Raw genomic sequence first — 19,715 nt, forward strand, 5'->3', positions numbered from 1 at the left:
TTCTAAAAAATATGACAATCAAACAATCCAAATCAAATTAGGTAAGTGAATATGCCAATCAATGCAATCAAAAAAGTGGATATATCAATCAAGTTTTGAAATATTTCACGAATATTTGAGTCAATCTTTAATTCGTAATCCTACGATTAACGATTGAACCCAAATCATTGTCTAATCGAGTATTCCATCAATAATCTTAAAGATGGACTTTCTTGATCATATGGCAAGTTGCGGATTAGGAAAGAAAATTTTCCTAATCAACATGTATTTTGAAAAATATCCACTTATGCAATATGCAAGATATGATCATATATGCAAATATATGATATGCGAATATAATATGCAAATATGACATGCAAAACTATATAGAAAACTAGGCAAGTGAATATTCTACTAATACTTGAGATAAAAATTTACCTTATCTGCATATTATCTTTCCAAAATGAGGAATCGAATCAAATCGACTCGATCATGCTTGCGGATAGGACTGACGGATGCGAATCGATCGGATGAGGATGGTTCGAAGGGCTCGCGATACGGTGGTCGACAATGGGAAAGCCGACAAGGAAATTCCGACAAGTGCACGGAGGACAAGGGTTCTCGACTGAAAGATCCAAAATCATGGTGGAAGTCTTTGCGTGCGTCCTTTACCATCCTACAAATAAAAAAAATAAAGCAAAAGGAATTCTCCTTTTGTAGATGGCATCCCGGTTCGTCTATTCTTGAATGATTTGCCAAGTCTTCCTTTATCTGACTTGGACTTTTGCTTTTGTGAACTTCACAATATGGACTCCCTTTTGAATGATGAACTTCGACTATCCAGGCCCCATGATTAGATCCTCCACTTATCCACTATCCATGTTTCACGCTTGTATCAAACAAAAGACCTGCAATAAAATTCAAGTGCAACGCATGGAAGAAAACTGGTGTTGTCAAAGTTCACCGCGACGGAGATGGCTTGCTGGCAAAACCAATCTAGTCGTAGATGATTGTTGGGCAAGTCGAGATTGCTCAGCTCGGGTCAAAAGGCTCATTAGAGGAGCGGTCATCAGAAAGACCTTGGAACCTGCAAAACAGAAAAAAATCTTAGTCGAAGATTAGTCGCACAGATAATAGCTTTGTCGCGGGTAATATTTAGTGCCGCCAGTGTTCGAATCGGGAATTCACCGTCGTCATGGGCTTCAATAGGATCGACTTGGCTCGGCAAAGGGTTCGCGTGCGGTGGATAAAGGGTGCGTGCGGCTTTCATGTGACAAACTTCACGGGTAGACCTGCCCTATTTTCCGGTGAATTTGTTCACTAGTCTTCATTTCGAAGATGGTGATGAGTAATCATCTTGACCGCTTGATTTCACTCCTCTAGTTGACCAAGCATGGTCTTTTTCCTCATCCCCATGATTCTTGCACGAGAACCTAGCAAATTTGTCTCTTCTGGCCTCCCTGGTTTCGCACGATGAGATAGTATATGAGCAAACTTTCTACTCTCAATTCTGCCAAAGAAATTTTTTTGGCCGTGTACTATGATGAATGGCCCCCCCTTTTGTGAATCCTAGGCATGCTTATTTATAGAGACAGATTTAGCGTTACAAATTACCAAATTATTGCCCAAGTTTTCTTTTAATAAATCAATTTTCCTACTTGGCACTTTTATTACCAATTTTCGGCTCACTACTAATAGTTATGGACTTTGCCCGAATTTGGTATTCTTGTGGGCTCAATCCAAATAATTCAAATGATTCAATTAAGCCCAAAATCTCAAAATAAGTCCATCCACTGCCGATCCAATCAAATGCAAAAGGTAATGCAATGGATGCTAAAAATAAACATGAAAGATGATTTTGTTATTTTTATTTAATTCTAATTTTTTTATGCAAAAATGACTGAAAAAGATCAATCAAAATTTAGGTGTCAATAAATCTCTAGACTATTCAAAATTGTTCAATGTCATCCTTCCGTTAGTTAAAGTTAGCAGCATTTGCTGAAGTGGCTTTTAGTCCTTTAAGTTAAAAAAAAAAAAAGGCATGTGGAATGTCCACGTAAGTTATTTATTTCGCACTAACAGAAAAATCCACATGATAATTACATTAAGAAAACTTAAACTAGGCAACTGACCAAAAAGGAAAAATAAAGGCGAAATCTTTTTCTTCTCTATTTCAAACGATAGATGCTCTCAATCTGTGGTTGGTCCCAAAACCTTGCGGTAAGACAAGAAGAAGAAGGAGGGTAAGCCTTACAATCTCTCTTAGAAGTAAGTATCAAGATTACTTTTCGAAGCATATACGTGGATTTAGGGTTCAAGACTCAAGCTTACTCCAAACGGCGACTCTATCTCGTCACACGGGAAAAGTTACTTTGTGCCTAGAGTGTTGTCTCGAGCATAATGCTTCCAATGAAGACTCAGTATGTACACGTGTGGGTTCTACAAGGACGACGTGTCATGTAGGCTCTTCTATGGCTGTTATTTAGGGTTAATTAGGGTTGTCTTGAATATGGGTTAATCAGGGCTTTCTCGGAGATTATAATGTATGGTTTATCCGGCTTGATCAAAGTGTAGTAAGACCTAAAGTGGGAATAGTTTATTTGGGCATGTTGTTAGAACAAGCAAAATACTTCCCCGACAGATCGATAGTATTGTTAGTTATTTTTGACCATAGATCCACACACCATTACCGTGTCTTTTGCATAAAGCACTAATTAATTGAAATATCGTGAGGTCATTAATAATGACAATCTTGTCAAACTGTCAAGTTAGTGGCTTCCTTAAAGCAATATTGAATGCATGGCAAGTTTTGTTATATTAATCTAATGTGGTCCCAACTTGCTGTAGTTTTATGTTGTAGCTTTTTCATGGCTTTTCACATGTGCCCCTTTTGTCTTTGCTTTCTTGTCTTTAGATTATATTTTTCTTTTTTAGTTTAGCTAATTTTTATGTGTAACGTTTTGCAGATTTACATGGCTGATGAGACGGTCCGATTTACTCTATGGGTTGGGGGAGGTTTGTGCATGAGGGAATAATAGAGTATGTTGATGGTTATAGTAGTGACTGGCTTTATGATCCGGACAAACTAAGCTTTTGCATTTGGTACAAGATATGATTTACTCTAATATTGAGAAACTCCACTATTTAATGCTAGGGAAGAATTTTGAGAATGAGGGTAACGACTGTCGCGAGCAATTATGGATGTATGCCAAGTCAACTATAGTCCCACAATTTGAAAAGCAGCTCGAGGAATTGAATAAGATGAGCAACACAAGAAAGGCTGACTTGATGAGGATTGCTCCAAAATATTAATGCAATGCTTACTTTAAAACTATATGCAAGCCATATATCGTGGACAATAACTTGTCAGAAGCATTTAATGGATCGATACTTGAAGCAAGACAAACGTCTATCGTATCTATGCTTGAGGATATTAGAGAGAAGATGATGACAAAAGTGCGTGAGAAAAGAGATGCATGTCAAAGATGGAAAAGGAACATTGCGCCAAGGATATTAGAGAAAATAGAAGGCAATAAAAAAGAAAGTACCTTTTGTCATGTGCTTTGGAATGGAGAAGATGGATTTGAAGTACACCATAGGAACGATAAATTTTTAGTGGACATAAAAAATAACTCATGTTCTTGCAGGGCGTGGGACTTCAGTGGGATTCCATGCCCTCATGCAATTTGTGTTATTCTATTCAAAGGGAGGAGATAGAGACTTTTGTTGCCCACTGGTACAAGAAGGATATCTATTTAAAGACATACAATCACTACTACTTGGAAGCAATGAATGGTGATAACCTTTGGCCTTCCAATGATAGAGAACCTTTGGTGGCACCAATGTCTCGGGTTATGCCACATAGGCCTAAACATAAAAGGATAAGAGAGGAAAGAGAATCTAAAAATGGATTCAAAATGTCAAACCAAGGCACAAAAATGACGTGCCATTTGTGCTTTGAGAGAGGTCATAACTCAAGAAATTGTCCATTGAAACAAAAGGAAAAGGTAAGGTTTATTTATTCAGTGTATCTAGTCTCTGTTTGTGTCAATATTTTTTACTTCATTTTCTTAATGAACAGGATGAAGAGAAAGTCGGACAGAGAGAAGCCAAACTACTTGTCACATAGATTCATCATAACATTGCCCAAAAGGTACTCTTAACATTCGACTATGTACTAGAATAATTATAAGTGCCATTTTAACTGGAGTATTAATATTCTTATAGCCTAGACTGGAAGGTGGAGAGCGCATGTCGCAAATTTGTCATTGCAATGGTACTAGAGGTATAGCCTTATGGTAGTATTAATCGAAGGATTACGAATTAAATATTAACTTAAATATTTGCGAAATATTTTCAAAAATTAATTGATATATCCACCCTTTTATTGACATTAATTGGCATATATCCATTTTCTAAATTGATTTGGATTTGATTTGAATTGATTGATTGCACATTCAATTTTGAAATATATTCATCACATGATGTAATAATTTTTCAAAAATTCTAAAATATTTGCATTCATCAATTGGCATGTCAAGATTACATATCATGTAGATAATTGCACGTTTAGCCTTTCTTGTAAATAGTTAGGTTAGATTGCATTTTCTTTTAAAATTGCATCTCCGAAATGGTAATTCATGTAAAAAAATACTTAACCGGGTTTAGGGCAATTTAAATCCTTAAATATTTGAGAAACAAAGTATTTTGGCATAGTTTTACTTAGGATTGTAATTAAATCCGAAAATTAAAAAAAAAAACATCATTCATATCATGCATTGCATATAGTTTAGTTCTTTACTTTTTCATAAATAAAAATCCGCAAAAAAAAGTACTTGGCGCATGCTCCTTGCAAACCATTGTTATGTTAATTGATTGTACATCCGTTTGATCACATTTGTTATTGACTTAGGTTAAAATCAATTAATGTTGCATTCTCAAATAATATTTCATGAAATAAAATGGTACCAAAATGGCGTTAGAGTAATCTACCATAATCAAGTCCCCGGACTTAGGATCTCCGATTCGTGGAAACAATTTTATTCTCCCGCTAATTTATTTAGGTTTCTAATTGATCTCCCAAAAATGACTAATCACAACTCCAATTTAAAAATCTTTGGTAATAATTAACCTGATAATCCATTAACCTAAAATTTTTTAATTTTAGGTTGGATGGATAATAACATTTTTCATTTTTTATCAATCATTATTTGAAAAATATTTTTAAAATTATTAATTTTTTACGAAACAAATGGAGCCTAAATGTTCACAACGAAGCCCGTGATCTTTTAAGACTTTGCAGTAATTTAGAAAATATATTCCTAAAAGTGGTTGATAACAAATAGAAAATATTTTCATTGCGCAAAAATATTTAAACATAAATTCTTGCCAGTAATGAAAATATATTTTATTGATTAATTTTATTAAGCAAAACAAACGACGGAAAATATTTTTTAAATCATTTATTTTTTAGAAAATGAATAGAACTAAGGATCCCATTTGGAAAGCAAAGACTAATGACTTACTTTGACTTCATTTGTCATTTAGCAATGTGTTGGCAGATAATCGAGCTTACTAACCAAAGTAGTTTGGTATCAACAGCATTTATTGTTAGGGTTAGACTTAGATTTTAAACCCAACTAAACAGGTTCTAATTTCTGTGAACCTTCCTTAGCGTTAACTTTTTCCTTTCCTTACATCATCAGAAAGAATCGACTCCAACGTCATTCTAATACATGTGTATAATCTTGTTAAAAATAAAATCAAGCGGGTTCTTTTTTAAGGGAATAAAATAAAAACAGTCATATTCATAAAATGCATGATATTATAGGTGAACCATTAACGAGGAAACTATCAACGGACATAAAATGGATCTCCATCGTCTCAACCTAAAAGGGATAATTGCCCAAAAAATTCTAAATCTATTGCGGTTGTACCAATTCAGTTTTACACCCTTTGCATTTGTGTCAATCCAGTCCTTTCGACCAATTTTGACAGAAAATCGTTGATGTTACGTGATCGAAATTGAAATGGTAAATTTTATTAATATTTTAGTGTTGTTCAAATTTTAACTTTTTTTCTTTTCTTTCTCTCTCTTTTTTTTTTTCTTCTCTTCTTCCTCCAACCGGTTACCTAACCTCGGCAATCAGCCCGAGGTGTGGGGCGACAAGGCCGACCTCACCAACCACTGGAGAAGGCAAGGTCGGGGATCGTTGTCGCCCGGTCGGGGATCGTTGTCACCCGGGCGAGGCTCGCCCAGCCCCTAGCGAGGTCACCCCGCCACTAGTGAGGGCAAGCCTCGTCTAGGTGAGGGCAAGCCTCGTCTAGGCGATGGCAAGACCAACCCCTCGCGAGATCGACCTCGCCGGCCCACGCACACCGCTGGTTTATCGTTGAAGTTCAGCGATCGGTGACCGACGGGAGGAAGAAGAGAAGAGAAAAGAAGAAAATAAAATAATAAAAAAATTCAAAATATATAAATATATTATTTATAAAATTGCAACGTCAGCTGATCGCGCCACGTCAGCAATTTTCTAACAAAATTGCCCGGAATGACTGAATTGGCACAAATACAAAAGATTTATGATTGGATTGACACAAATGATAAAATGTAGGACTGAATTTGTAAAAAAAAAGTTAGTTTAGGACTGAATTGGCATATTTTTGATAATTTTTCCCTACCTAAAATGTAAGCCAAAAATCGCAAGTTTTAGAGCCTAAAAATGAATGGAAAAAAGTGTTGTCAAATAGTTGCCTCGTAATCTCGATTTTCTTATTTACCGTCATGCTTGATCACTTTTATTGAAAATGGTTGACTTACTTCTTTACGCTAATGATACAAAAATTACAGAAGATAGTATACAGCGGTCTTCCTGTTTTTTTTTTTTTTTTTTTTTTTGCAATTATTTTGTCTCAGTACCATTCTAGGGGCAAAGCTTGAATCAGTTTGTTGTTAACTTTATTTCTATCCCTACTGTTTTTCTTGATTTGGGAGAATTCGCGTTTCCACATGTGCGTTATAGTATGGACGGTCAATAACGTACATGGGGCGTTATCTTTTATGACCGGAGGCGTTTTGGTAGGGATGCTACGTACTCGAGAGTCGGGTCGTGACATCAACCAATGAAAAGAAAAAGGAGGAGGCTATTTTCAAACCCGAGGTTGGCCCACCCACTGCAGTAGAGACCAGTCATTAATTTTAGCTAGTGAGGCAGATGTTAGTGTTTTTTTATTAAATGCATTCGGGATCCAAACATACCCATTCAATGAAACCTGGTCCGTGCATCCCTCTCGGAATGTGAAGCGGATCGAGATATCAAAGTGAACCTCGCGATAAAATGAGAACAAAGTCAAGCGTGCACTATAAGCGTGCACAAGCGGTACCGTTTCCGAGTCCGCCAACCTAGAATCTACCCGCATGATAGTTCCATTCCCAATTCTAAGGCTGAAACGGCATTTGAAGCCTCTTTTACCAAAAAAGGAAAGAAATTTTTTTTTTTGTACCCATAGAAATCAAACCTTGGTCTCCATGAACAAACAACTTAACAGCTCCACAAACAAATGTTTTATTAGTGAAATTGTGCAATTTTGAGAGATTATTATAAGATATGGTCAGACATTGAGCCACTTTGCAAGAGCAACACAAATCACTGAAAGCCCGTAAAGATCGTTGTTGTTATTAGCCAACGGAGATTTTGTTCCATCAGCGGATTATTGAGCTGATTAAAAGCTAAGATTGGTATTAAGAACATTTATCAATCTTTATGTGTGCCTAGGGCTTAAAATTTTCAGCCCAACTAATTGAGATTTAATTTCTGTGGACCTTCCTCAGTGGGTTTCGCATCGCCATTCTTGAGCTGCAAATAATAATTTAACATTGGATCATTTTCTCAAAAAACTGTCCATATCAAATAAGAGTTTGAAGTGATTGACTCTGTCTCAAATGTGGGTTTAAGCTTACTGATCAACAAATTTTTTGTCGGCTGGTGATCACTGGATATTTTCGGTGGCCGGGATAGTGCATTTTTATCCAAATCAAAATCTCGTTAAAAAAATATACAAAATTAGAAGGCAAACCAAAAAAAAAATTTAATCCAAAGAGAAAGAAAGTTGGAGGGGGGCGGGAGGAATTGTGTACCACCTCGGTTCTGACTTTGCCGGCGAGCTCACGGACTCGGCTTGTCAAGATGCACATGTGCATTGTGTTAGAGAAGTCCTACATCGAAGAATTGAGGGAAATGAGTACTTTTAGTGCCAAAAGTTGCGTACGGAGATTACCTTGGTTCCAAAAGTTTTTGTCGAATCACTTCAATACCAATTTTTTTGAAAAAGGATCATTTAAGTACCAACTCCGATATTATTCGTCAAAAATCTGACGTGGAACTTTTTTATTAATATATAACGCCGACGTGGCTCACCGGAGGCCCACCTTGGCATTTTTTTTAAGTTAAATTTTTATTTAAAATAATTTGAAAAATAACCTGAAAAATTCAAAAATAAAAATTAAAATTAAAAAAAATGGGGGCATCAATAACCGGGCGGCAAGGGGTGTAGCCTCGCCGCTGCTGGCCTACCATCGCTGGCAATGGCTAGCGACGGCCGGGGCTCGGCGACCTCCGCTGGCCATGTCCCACCGTCGTCGGTAAGTTCTCGCCGCCTAATCTTCCTATCTTTTTTATAAGTTTTTTTTGCTAATTTTTTAGCATATTTCAATTTATTTTTAAATATAGTTTTTATTTAAAAAATTTTTTATTTATTTTTATTTTTTTACAATATAATTTTAATTTTAATTTTTTTATATTTTGAAGTCCACATGGACTTCATTTTTTTTAAATACCAATTAAAATTCAAAAATTAATTAAAAATGTCACGTATTGAGAATGGCCGAAATTTTTTGCCGGAGGCACCAAAGTGATCCTTTTTTTTCTGATTTGGACTTAAGTGATCCGGCGAAAACTTTTGACACCAAAGTGATCTCCATACACAACTCTTAGCACCAAAAGTGTCTTTTTTCAGAATTGATATGATCTGGAACGGTTAATATATATAAATTAGCCCATAAATCATTGGCTTAAGTTTTTGAATAAAGAGTGTCCAACTGGATATGTTAACGAGCTTGAACTTGGGCTCTCTCTTGGTAATCTCCTCGAGTAAAGGTATCGAATTTCTACTATGCTCCCAACACAGCTCCACCATCCACATTTCTTCGTCATGTCGGCTCGGTGGCAAGCTCGCTCCTTTTCACATCCCCAATACGTTCGGAATTAATAATATATCGTTAAATGAGTGAGTCAAGTTGAAAATGATTAAACCCAAATTGATTCATTTAATCCATTTTGATCTGTTTTATGCAATACAAATCTAGTGACTCATATTTTACCCGAAACGATTCATATTACTAAAACACTTCCATATTTTACCCAATCTATGAAAACTCATAGGCAAACCAAGGTAAGAGTACGGAGCGGACGAGCGTGAGATCGAGTGAAAATAGAGTATTAAAAGTGAGTTGAGCCTGAATAAATTGTCAACTCTTTTAGCACCCATATTATTTTGGGCTTTGCAATTGTAAACCAATTTATGACCTGTTTATTGAACAGAAATAATCCACATAGGTTGTGTTTGATTGGACTTTTTGAAAAAGCTTTTGGGAAATAAAATGGACTTCTAAGTTAAAAGCGTTTTTCAAAATGCAAATTGTGTATGTTAAATTATAGTTTAATCATTGTCAAGCAACTTTGGGTTATTAAGTGTTTGGAAAAATTCTTCTTACATAGGACTTATCCTACTTTTTATTCAAAAAAGGAAAGAAAGAAAAAAAAAAAACTCTAACCGTTCGTTAGCTCCGGTGATGGGCTCGGGCTGTCGGCAAGACAAATTTGGCGTCGGCGCCCCGTCGCCCGAGGTTGCATGACCTCAAGCAGCCCCCGACTGCCCTTGGCGAGGGCTGCACGATTCCCCGCACAGGATCATATTATGTGATTGGCCAACAAAAATGCCCTGTTTTAGCCTCCGAAAAAATTAAATGCTGGCAAGTAGGTGATTTAGTCTCTTATTTGACGTTGATTTGGTCACTTTAGGCCTTTATTTAAAATGAAGTTCGCTTTGCATCCTTTTTTTAAGAAATGGCCAATTTTAAACCCTTATTTGGAATTGTTTCTTTATCTGTAATTCCCTAAGGTCAAGAATAAAGAAATAAAAAATGCAAGTGGAAATAAGAGAGGGAAAGTCTAGCACGTAAATGATAGGAAAGATTCACAGAATTGTATTTCTTCCATGAGAATTGTTTGTGGAATTGAAATAAGTTTAATAGAGAACTGAACAGCATAACAAGGCATTGGATTTGCTTGCAGCTATATATGGTGGATCCGATTTTGCATATAGTCAACCAATCCCATCTCAATGTCCATGAACTCAATGCAGAAGAAGATCCATTCATAAGAACAATGGTGGGAACATGCAGTAAGAACTATCAACAAGAGAAATCAATTAAATGATGCAGCAAAAGATCAAAGTACATATATTAACAAACCTAGCAATGCTCGTCTGTATCATCTATATCTCTCACTTCCTGAGTATTTGGAAGTCTGGATTTATCAACAGGAAGCTCCGATCGATTGGAGCACTGTCCACGCGCCTGACTGGAGATCCGGCCTATTCCTTCTGCTTATCTCGCAGCACCTCAAAGCCAAATGAGTCAACTCCTTGGCCACCGTATAGGGCCACTCTCCAGCCAATGGATCCAAGATGGCCTCCAAAGTCCCTGCACTGACCGCCTTTTGCATTTCGTTCACTAATCCTACGATGGGCCTCCTTGTCAACAACTCTAGTAGTGTAATCCCAAAAGAATAAACGTCGTACTTCGTGGTGAGCTCTCCTGTGACAAGGAACTCAGGGTCAATGTACCCGGACGTCCCTTTTGGGTTCGTCGGGTACATGACGGTGGTGTTGTTGCTCGACTGCTCGCCCCACGGCAGCAGTCTGCTGATGCCAAAATCGCTGAGCTTGCTCACGAGGTGCGCGTCCAGTAGGACGTTCCCTGGTTTGACATCCCCGTGGACGATGCTGTGAGGCTTGCAAGAGTGGAGGAAGGCCAGGACGGAGCAGAGCTCCATAGCGACACGTATCCGGGCTCGCCATGGCAGCTGCTTCGCCCTGTTTTTGCTGCGGAGCCAGTCTTCAAGGGTACCGTTTGGAATATATTCATAAACAAGAGTGCAGGGCTCGGGACACGCGCCGATGAGCGTGATAAGATTAGGATGCCTTACCTTGCTCAACACATCCACCTGTGAGACATTCGATCAATAGTTCGCGGCAACAATATTCTCGATCACTAAGTAATGTACCCTTACTATGGATTCGCTATGCCATAGTATTGGATAAAGCCAAACGGTAGAGAATACACAAGAATTCTTACCTCCCGTTGAAATTCTTGTGAACCTTGCATGCTAGGAATTTTCATGATCTTTATAGCCACCAGCGTATGTCGAATGAAACCTTTATACACGCTTCCCCAGCCGCCTTCTCCGATCTTCAAGGACGGGTCAAAGTTCTGTGCAGCTTCCTTGATTTCGGTCATGGAGAACTCGGAGAAGTACTTTGTGCTCGAGGAATCTCCTTTTCTTCCACCCACCTCCTTGGCCTTTTGGAGTACATTCTTGAGGTCGATCTGCAACGGCTCTCGCTCTTGTCTAAAAGTTCGCAGCATTTCCACGGTCTCGATCATTTTCAGCTCCAACTCCTTTATGCTCTGGTTGGTCTGCACGAATTGGTCCTCGAGCTGCTGCAATTTCTGGGTTCGGGCAAAGCAAAGTTCTTCCGTCACTTTATCTAACTGATCCTTTACCTTTTCAAGTTGTTCCTCCAACTTCTCAGCATATAATCCCTGTAGATACTTTCTCTGAGATACTCTTCAAAATTCCTCTCAAAGAATAAGATTATCTATTAAATAGGAGAAACAAAACCAGAGACAAAGCCCTCCTTGGCCCAAAACTTTCCCTTCCCTGAAATTGCCACTTGCTGACTTTCTGCTCATGGTTAAGTAAAATTTCAAAGCTGTACCTGAGGCCGAAGCGGTTGGAGATTAATGTCGCCGGAGGATTTCTTGGGCCTCCACCAAGAAGCCCTGTTGACAGGGGCAGTGAACGCGCCTCCAGCGGCTCTGCCTGCGACCGCGATGGCTCTGGTGAAGCTCTTGCCGAGTGGAAGGCAAGCAGTGGACGATGACGACGGAGAAGTAGGCGGCGAAAACAGGGTGGAAACATCAACATCCTCGGTGAGATAAATGGTGGAAAATTTGAAAACCATCTTTCCTGATGCAACAGGAATGCTGGTTTGTGTTTGTACGGTTCACGCTCCGGCAGCCTGAAATATTTGATTTAAAATGGAACCTATTGCGCCCCCCCCGGGGTGGGTAACATCCTGGAAGGTACCTAAGTTTTCATTCTCCGTGTTGGAACCAAGTCAAACAAAAACCTATCGCAACTTAACGGGCAACGGTGAGGGGCCCGAGGCTGACTACGAGGTTACGCTTCGTGTGGTTTCATCAGTAGGGAGACTCGGCGACCAGATCATTTCTTCAAATGATTGATATCGATCCGTCGGCGATTTTGAAACTAAGAGTGAAAATTGGGAATTCTTTTTAGACGAAAAAGGTTACGGCAGAGTTCGGATTAGACTTAAAACTTGGGGCTTTTTAGGAAATTACACTGTAAAAGGAAATTCTTTAGAAATAAACGACCGTGTCAACGAGTATATATTTTTCTGAAGGATTGCTATTCATAGCAATCAAATAAGAGCCACAACCTCCAACGCACCAATAATTTTTTTTTTCTGATGATATTTTATAATTAACACTTGAAAAAGAACAAAGAAAAAGAATAAAACATTCATAAACGCAAATAATGTTGGTCCGAAAGCGTCTTGGTTACGCTGCTTCGAAGGAGTGCCATCTGGGGGAGGAGAAGCTATTCCGCATCACTGCGCGTTCGTCGGCTTTCGAAGAGGACTTTGTTTTTCGACCAATTAAAAAAAAGAATAAAAAAAAAAGAGGACGCTGTTTCACTCGGCAAGGCTCCGAAACTCCTCTCTCGCTGGTTCGACGGTGGATTTATCTGATTTTGTCATTAATTGGTATCTATTTTGCAGCTTCTCTCTCCCGATTTAGAGTCAAATCTAGATTTGAGAGCTCATCTATCCCGATCTAAAAATAGATATGAAATTCACAAGGCGTTATATATGCTCTTTTAATCTATTTGTGTTGTTGTTATCTCAACATGATGATAGTGCTAGGAAAGCCGAACCTAGACGTGCACCGCCTTTTGGCAAAGCATAGTGGCATGGGAAAGTCTCGATCGTCCTTCTCATTCCAAACCCGATTAGAAATTGTGATACGATAACAAATTAAAGCTCCAAAAGGGTTAAGTCAAAATAGATGATGATCAAACTCTTGTTAATTATCCAATGCTCTTGTCTTGGCTGACTAATCACTTGTCTGGGGGGAATGTTGATCATTGAACGATGCATTTGTTTATTTCCGATGGTTGAGCTATATTGTCTTGGTGGTGGGGGAGGGATCAGGAAATAAGACAAGTCCCCCAATTTTTTTTTCCCCATGATTTGGACTCCTTCTCCAATTACGTTGTATTCTTCTCCGTCGGCAATCGTCAACCCACCCCCCCAAAAAAAAGCTCCTAAGTTGATTATCCTATCCCGATTTTCCAGTTGTGTGATGAGGACGGCCACAACAAGATGATAAAGGTACTCTTGTTTCGGCCTCATCTTCTGCAACTTTAACAAGTGAAGAAAGACCCTTGGAATCGGGATTTCAATGCTACAATCCACAATCATAACTCGAATGTCTTCAATATCGTCGCTAGCACGGTACTTAGATCATTCGCGCTACGGAAAACAGGTTTCTTTGGTGCGTTTCATGAGAGAAAGATTCGATTTTGAACATGTTGGTTCCCAAAAACAAAACTAACTGTTGAAAAACATCAACATATAGGATCGTACATGTTGTATCATCGCGAACGTAATAAATAGTTTACGGAAGCATACCTGAATCCATAATGCCAAATTGTTCTTCAGAGTCGTGTAGTTGGCCTTCCAGATCAGCACGTACGTAATTCTCGGAGAACCCCTTTAAACTTCTCTAAGCACTCTCTCTATTGATGGGATGTAGAAAGAGTAAACGTTACGTTTGATCCGGGGACCATAACCACCTTTTATAGATAACTTATCTATTACCTTTTGGGATTCCTCTTAAAGACAACAGATAAGATAACTTATCTCTTATCCTTCGGTATAAGTCCTTTGATATTCCCATTGTAGATAACAGTTATCGTCTTTTGGTGTTTCAATGTTATCCCATCATAAAAATTGAAACCGCCATTTTAGTCTCTACACATTAAAGGATCACATCCTATTAGATACATTAAAGCCCATAATAACTTTATCCTCAAATATCACTTTTATCAAGGGCTTAACTTTATATGACAGTATGCATCACATAATTGTTCACATATTAGCCCAATATTGGATAAAAGATCCAACAATCTCCCACTTGGGCTATATGTGTAACTTTAAAATTATGTTTTGCAAAAAATAATAACCGTATGAGCTCAACTGTCTGTCATTCTTGAAATGTATCAATGACCAATCCGGTCCATCAATCATACCAACATAGGATCAAGCGGTTTTTGTCACATCCATTGTAACTTAACCATCAATGGTCACATATGCTAATACAACTGAATGACATGGATCATGATGTAAATGTGCAGCATGGAAATTTCATGAAACGTGATATTAACATGCCTATTTCCAACTGGTCCTTCTTAAAACATTTATTGAGATCAAGCTACACCAAAATCAGAACGTGGATAAACCAAACAAATATTGCTATTTCTGCACAAAATTTAACTTTAAAATATCCATATACCAAATATCCAAAAATTGTCTATAAAAAAAAAAAAACACTTAAATATACAAACTCCCACTAAAACTTTATATCCTCAATAAACTTGACACCCATACGAGCAGTGTGCTCATGAAACACCTTGGGTGGCAATCCCTTAGTAAGCGGATCCGCAAGCATGGAGTTTGTGCCAATGTGCTCTATAGACAACTGTCCACTCTGAATTCTTTCTTTAACAACTAGGAATTTGATGTCGATATGCTTTGACTTCGACGAGCTTTTGTTGTTATTAGAATACAAAACTGCTGATTTATTATCACAAAATAACATGAGTGGTCCGTCAATACTATCCACTATCCGCAATCCTGTGACAAAATTTCGCAGCCATATTCCATGATTGGATGCATCGTAACATGCTATGAATTCCGCTGCCATGGTTGAAGAGGCTGTAATTGACTGTTTAGCACTCCTCCAAGAGATGGCACCTCCGGCTAGTAGATAAACATAGCCCGATGTAGATTTCAAACTATCTCGGCACCCAGCAAAATCGGAGTCAGTATACCCAACGATCTCAAGCTGATCCGACCTCCGATAAGTGAGCATGTAGTCTTTTGTTTTACGTAAATACCGTAAGACTCGTTTTGTTGCTTTCCAATGGTCTACTCCTGGATTGCTTAAATATCTGCCTAACATTCCCGTAATGTACGCAATATCCGGACGTGTACAAACTTGAGCATACATCGGACTCCCAATTGCTGAAGCATAAGGAATCTTTTGCATTTCTTTTTTCTCAAAATCATTCTTAGGGCACTGACCGAGACTAAACTTGTCTCCTTTAGACACGGGGGTGTCACCGGGTTTACAATCTTGCATGCCATATCTTTTGAGAACCTTTTCGATATAGCTCTTTTGTGATAATCCAAGAATACCTCGAGAGCGATCTCGGTGTATCTGTATGCCTAATACAAAAGAGGCGTCACCAAGATCTTTCATCTCAAAATTATTTGATAGAAATCTCTTGGTTTCGCGCAACAAGCCTATATCATTCTTGGCAAGCAAAATGTCATCAACATATAAAATCAGAAAAATGTACTTACTCCCACGGAACTTATGGTATATACAATCATCAACTAAATTCATCTCAAAACCAAACGAGATGATCACTTGATGAAATTTGAAATACCATTGTCGAGATGCTTGCTTCAACCCATAGATGGATTTCTTAAGTTTGCAAACCATATTCTTCGGGTCTCCGGACACAAAGTTCTCCGGCTGCTCCATATATATGGTCTCATCAATATTACCATTGAGAAACGCTGTCTTGACATCCATCTGATGCAACTCAAGGTTGAAGTGCGCCACTAATGCCATTATAGTCCTAAGAGAGTCTTTCGAAGAAACCGGAGAGAAAGTCTCTTTATAGTCGATGCCTTCCTTTTGCGTAAATCCCTTTGCGACAAGACGAGCCTTGTATCTCTCCACATTGCCTTTTGAACCCCTCTTGGTTTTAAATATCCATTTGCAACCAATGGGTTTCACACCTTCTGGCAATGGGACAAGATCCCAAACATCATTGTCTTTCATAGACTTAATCTCGTCCATCATGGCATCAATCCACTTCTGAGAGTTAGAACTTTTCATGACTTGACGTAAATTGATTGGATCATCTTCCATTATTCCAATGTCAAAATCATGTTCTTGAAGAAACACAATATAATCATCTCGTATCGCACTTCTCCTCTCTCTAGTGGATCTCCTTAATGGCATAGGTTCTTGAGATGGTAGAGTTTGTTCTTCCGGAATAATTTCTTGAATGGGAGATTCTGTTACATTGTCCCGATCAAATGTGTCAAGAACAATGTCGGGATTGGGATCCCGATCAATGTCAATATCAATGGTAGTTATAGGAATGTTAACGCATTCCTCTTCAAAGACAAGATCCCTAACTGTATCTCCCCTGGCAAACTCGACATCTTCAAAGAACCGGGCAAAGGCTGACTCGAAAATCGACCGAGTCGTGGGATCATAAAATTTGTACCCCCTTGATCTTTCAGAATATCCAATAAAGTAGCAACTTATCGTTCGTGAGTCCAGTTTTCTTTCATGTGGCTTATAAGGCCTTGCCTCAGCTGGACATCCCCAAATGTGTAAGTGCTTTAGACTAGGCCTTTTGCCTGTCCAAAGTTCATAAGGGGTTTTGATAGTTGCTTTAGTTGGAACTCTGTTAAGGATATATGCTGCAGTCTTAAGCGCTGCTCCCCAGAGTGATTCTGGTAAGGTAGAATGACAAATCATACTCCTTACCATATCTTTAAGCGTCCTATTTCGTCTTTCAGCAACACCATTCATATTAGGCGAACCCGGCATAGTGTACTGTGGGACGATACCGCACTCCTCTAGGAATTTGGCAAAAGGTCCTGGACATTGTTCACCTGAACCGTCGGATCTTCCGTAGTACTCACCACCACGATCGGACCGGACACTTTTGATTCTCTTGTTGAGTTGATTCTCAACTTCAACCTTATAAGATTTGAACACGTCCGGAGATCGTGCCTTTTCTTTGATGAGATATATGTAGCCATATCTTGAAAAATCGTCTATGAACGTGATAAAATATTGTTGACCATTCCAGGCAGCCGTGGGAAATGGTCCACAAATATCTGTATGTATTAGTTCTAAGACGTCCGAAGTCCTGTTGGCTACAAATCTCCTTTTATTGGTTTGTTTTCCCTTTATACAATTAACACAAACGTCAAAGTTTGTGAAATCTAAAAGATCGAGAATTTTATCTGACACAAGTCTTTCTATTCTTCGTTTGGAGATATGACCTAATCTCTTGTGCCATAATATTGCTGAATTCTCATTGGTTAATTTTCTCTTTACACCTCGTGTACTTAAATGCAAGGATTCATTAAAAGAAGCAATTGTATCCATCAAATAAAGATTATCGTAGACCGATAAAGAACCGGAACCCACTAATTTGGAGTCATGAAACAAACTGAATTTTCCATTTCCAAATGAACAAGTATAACCGGATTTGTCCAAAGAAGAAATAGAAAGTAAGTTCCGTCTAAAGGACGGAACAACAAAAGTTTCACAAAGATCCAAATAAAATCCAGTCTTTAACAATAATCTAAATTTTCCTATTGCTTCAACTTGAACAGACTTGCCATCGCCCACATAGATGTATCTTTCACCATCATTCGGCTTTCGGCAACTCGGGCAACCCCGCATAGACACACCGATATGAGTTGTTGCACCTGAATCTATCCACCAAGTGTGTCTCGGCACCGAAGCTAAGTTAACCTCGGAACAAACCAGATTAAGTAACACACCTTTCTTAGCACGCCATGCATGATAATTGGTGCATTGCTTCTTCATATGCCCTTTGGCTCCACAAAAGAAACAACCAGTTCTTTCCGGATCATCCGGTTTCATTTGTTGCTTCCTTGTAGGTGCCTTGTTTGCAGCTACCATATCCTTCTTCCTTTTCTTTCCCTTGTGCTTGGAGGTTGAGGCCGGATGAGCACTTTCTATCTTATCTTGCTTCAGCCTTTCCTCCTCTTGAACACAATGTGAGATGAGCTCATTCGGAGACCAGGTCTCTTTTCGACAATTATAGCTCACCTTAAATTGATTAAATTGTGCTGGAAGAGATATCAAAACCGGATGCACTAGCAAGTCCTCAGAGAGTTCTAGCTTAAGTGCTTTCAACTTAGAAGCAAGATGAGACAACTCCATGATGTGCTCCCTGATGTTGCCTTTCCCTTTGTAGCGCATCGAGATTAGACTTGTCAAGATCGTACCAATTTCTGCCTTTTCGTTCTTGACAAATCTCTTCTCAATGTCTGCAAGGAACTCCTTAGCCGTGGTAATGTTTTCGGACATTGTACCCCCGAATGCTTCTGGAATGGCTTTCTTCATGATCATCATACACATGCGATTTGATTTCTCCCACCTTTCCATATCCTTCTTTTGATTAGAAGTACTGCTATCAGTAAGAGGTGGAGGAGAATCGGACCTTAACGCAAGGTCGAGATCCATGACTCCGAGAACTATTAAAAGATTCTCTTGCCATGACTTGAAATTAGTGCCATTTAGCATAGGAATGGAGTTAATGCTGGCAGTGATATTAGCAGGAGTAATAGCTGAATCCATAAAACAACAACCAAACAAAACATGCTCATATAAGTCTCAAAAAAATGCAAATCAATTCAAATTAAGGTAATTCCCATCTCAAGATATCGAGCACCACATTAATACCTTGTCTTTGGACAACAATATTACTAGTAAATGATATCCTGTTGCAGCAATCAAACATTGATAATAATAACATATCAAACAACGAAACTTCCTTTGGGCCGTTTTATTGTTCATATGTAAAAGCCAAATAATTATCAGATATTTAATCGCAATCGTCGTTCATGCAATTTTGTAAATATTAACCTTCCTTTGGGCCGATCAATATCCACAAGTATCGCATGTACTGAACCTTTTATATTTTAAAACAAATTGATTTCCACAAGAGAGGTCCTTTTATAGACATGTTGCTTCAATCTATTCATTTCAAAATATATAATTCAACCAAAATTTGAACAACAGCAAACCCTAACCACCGAAAAAAATAAAAATCCCCCGTACAAATAGCCTCCAACGATCATCGTAATGCGGAATTAACTTAGGGCTATTATTTTCCATGGCGGTGTGACTATACTAATCCAAGATCAAGTGGTGGGTCGCTCGAATCCGAAATTCACAATGATTCAACATGCAATAGCTCTGATACCACTTGTTGGTTCCCAAAAACAAAACTAACTGT

The 19,715-nt window shown here is 38.5% G+C and overlaps 1 protein-coding gene across 1 annotated transcript; it reads right to left on the reverse strand.

Moving 5' to 3' along the window:
• Nucleotides 1-10,390: 10,390 nt before the first annotated feature.
• LOC125314443 (U-box domain-containing protein 33-like) lies at nucleotides 10,391-12,341 on the reverse strand. The gene is made up of 3 exons (XM_048276719.1): nucleotides 12,040-12,341; nucleotides 11,396-11,863; nucleotides 10,391-11,264 (listed from the first exon to the last, which is right to left on the reverse strand). Exons 1-3 carry the CDS (start codon nucleotides 12,283-12,285, stop codon nucleotides 10,575-10,577), a joined length of 1,404 nt encoding a protein of 467 aa, XP_048132676.1. The 5' UTR covers nucleotides 12,286-12,341; the 3' UTR covers nucleotides 10,391-10,574.
• Nucleotides 12,342-19,715: the final 7,374 nt, after the last annotated feature.

Source organism: Rhodamnia argentea, chromosome 3, assembly GCF_020921035.1.
Source record: "Rhodamnia argentea isolate NSW1041297 chromosome 3, ASM2092103v1, whole genome shotgun sequence".
NCBI classification, from domain to species: Eukaryota; Viridiplantae; Streptophyta; class Magnoliopsida; order Myrtales; family Myrtaceae; genus Rhodamnia; species Rhodamnia argentea.

Bases quoted from the DNA above. Each gene is read 5' to 3' on its own strand.
- LOC125314443 (XM_048276719.1), bottom strand. From the start codon at position 12,285: ATGGTTTTCAAATTTTCCACCATTTATCTCACCGAGGATGTTGATGTT. The intron at 11,864-12,039 runs GTACAGCTTTGA...AAGTATCTACAG, and splicing joins TCCAACCGCTTCGGCCTCAG to GGATTATATGCTGAGAAGTT. The intron at 11,265-11,395 runs GTAAGAATTCTT...AATGTCTCACAG, and splicing joins CACAAGAATTTCAACGGGAG to GTGGATGTGTTGAGCAAGGT.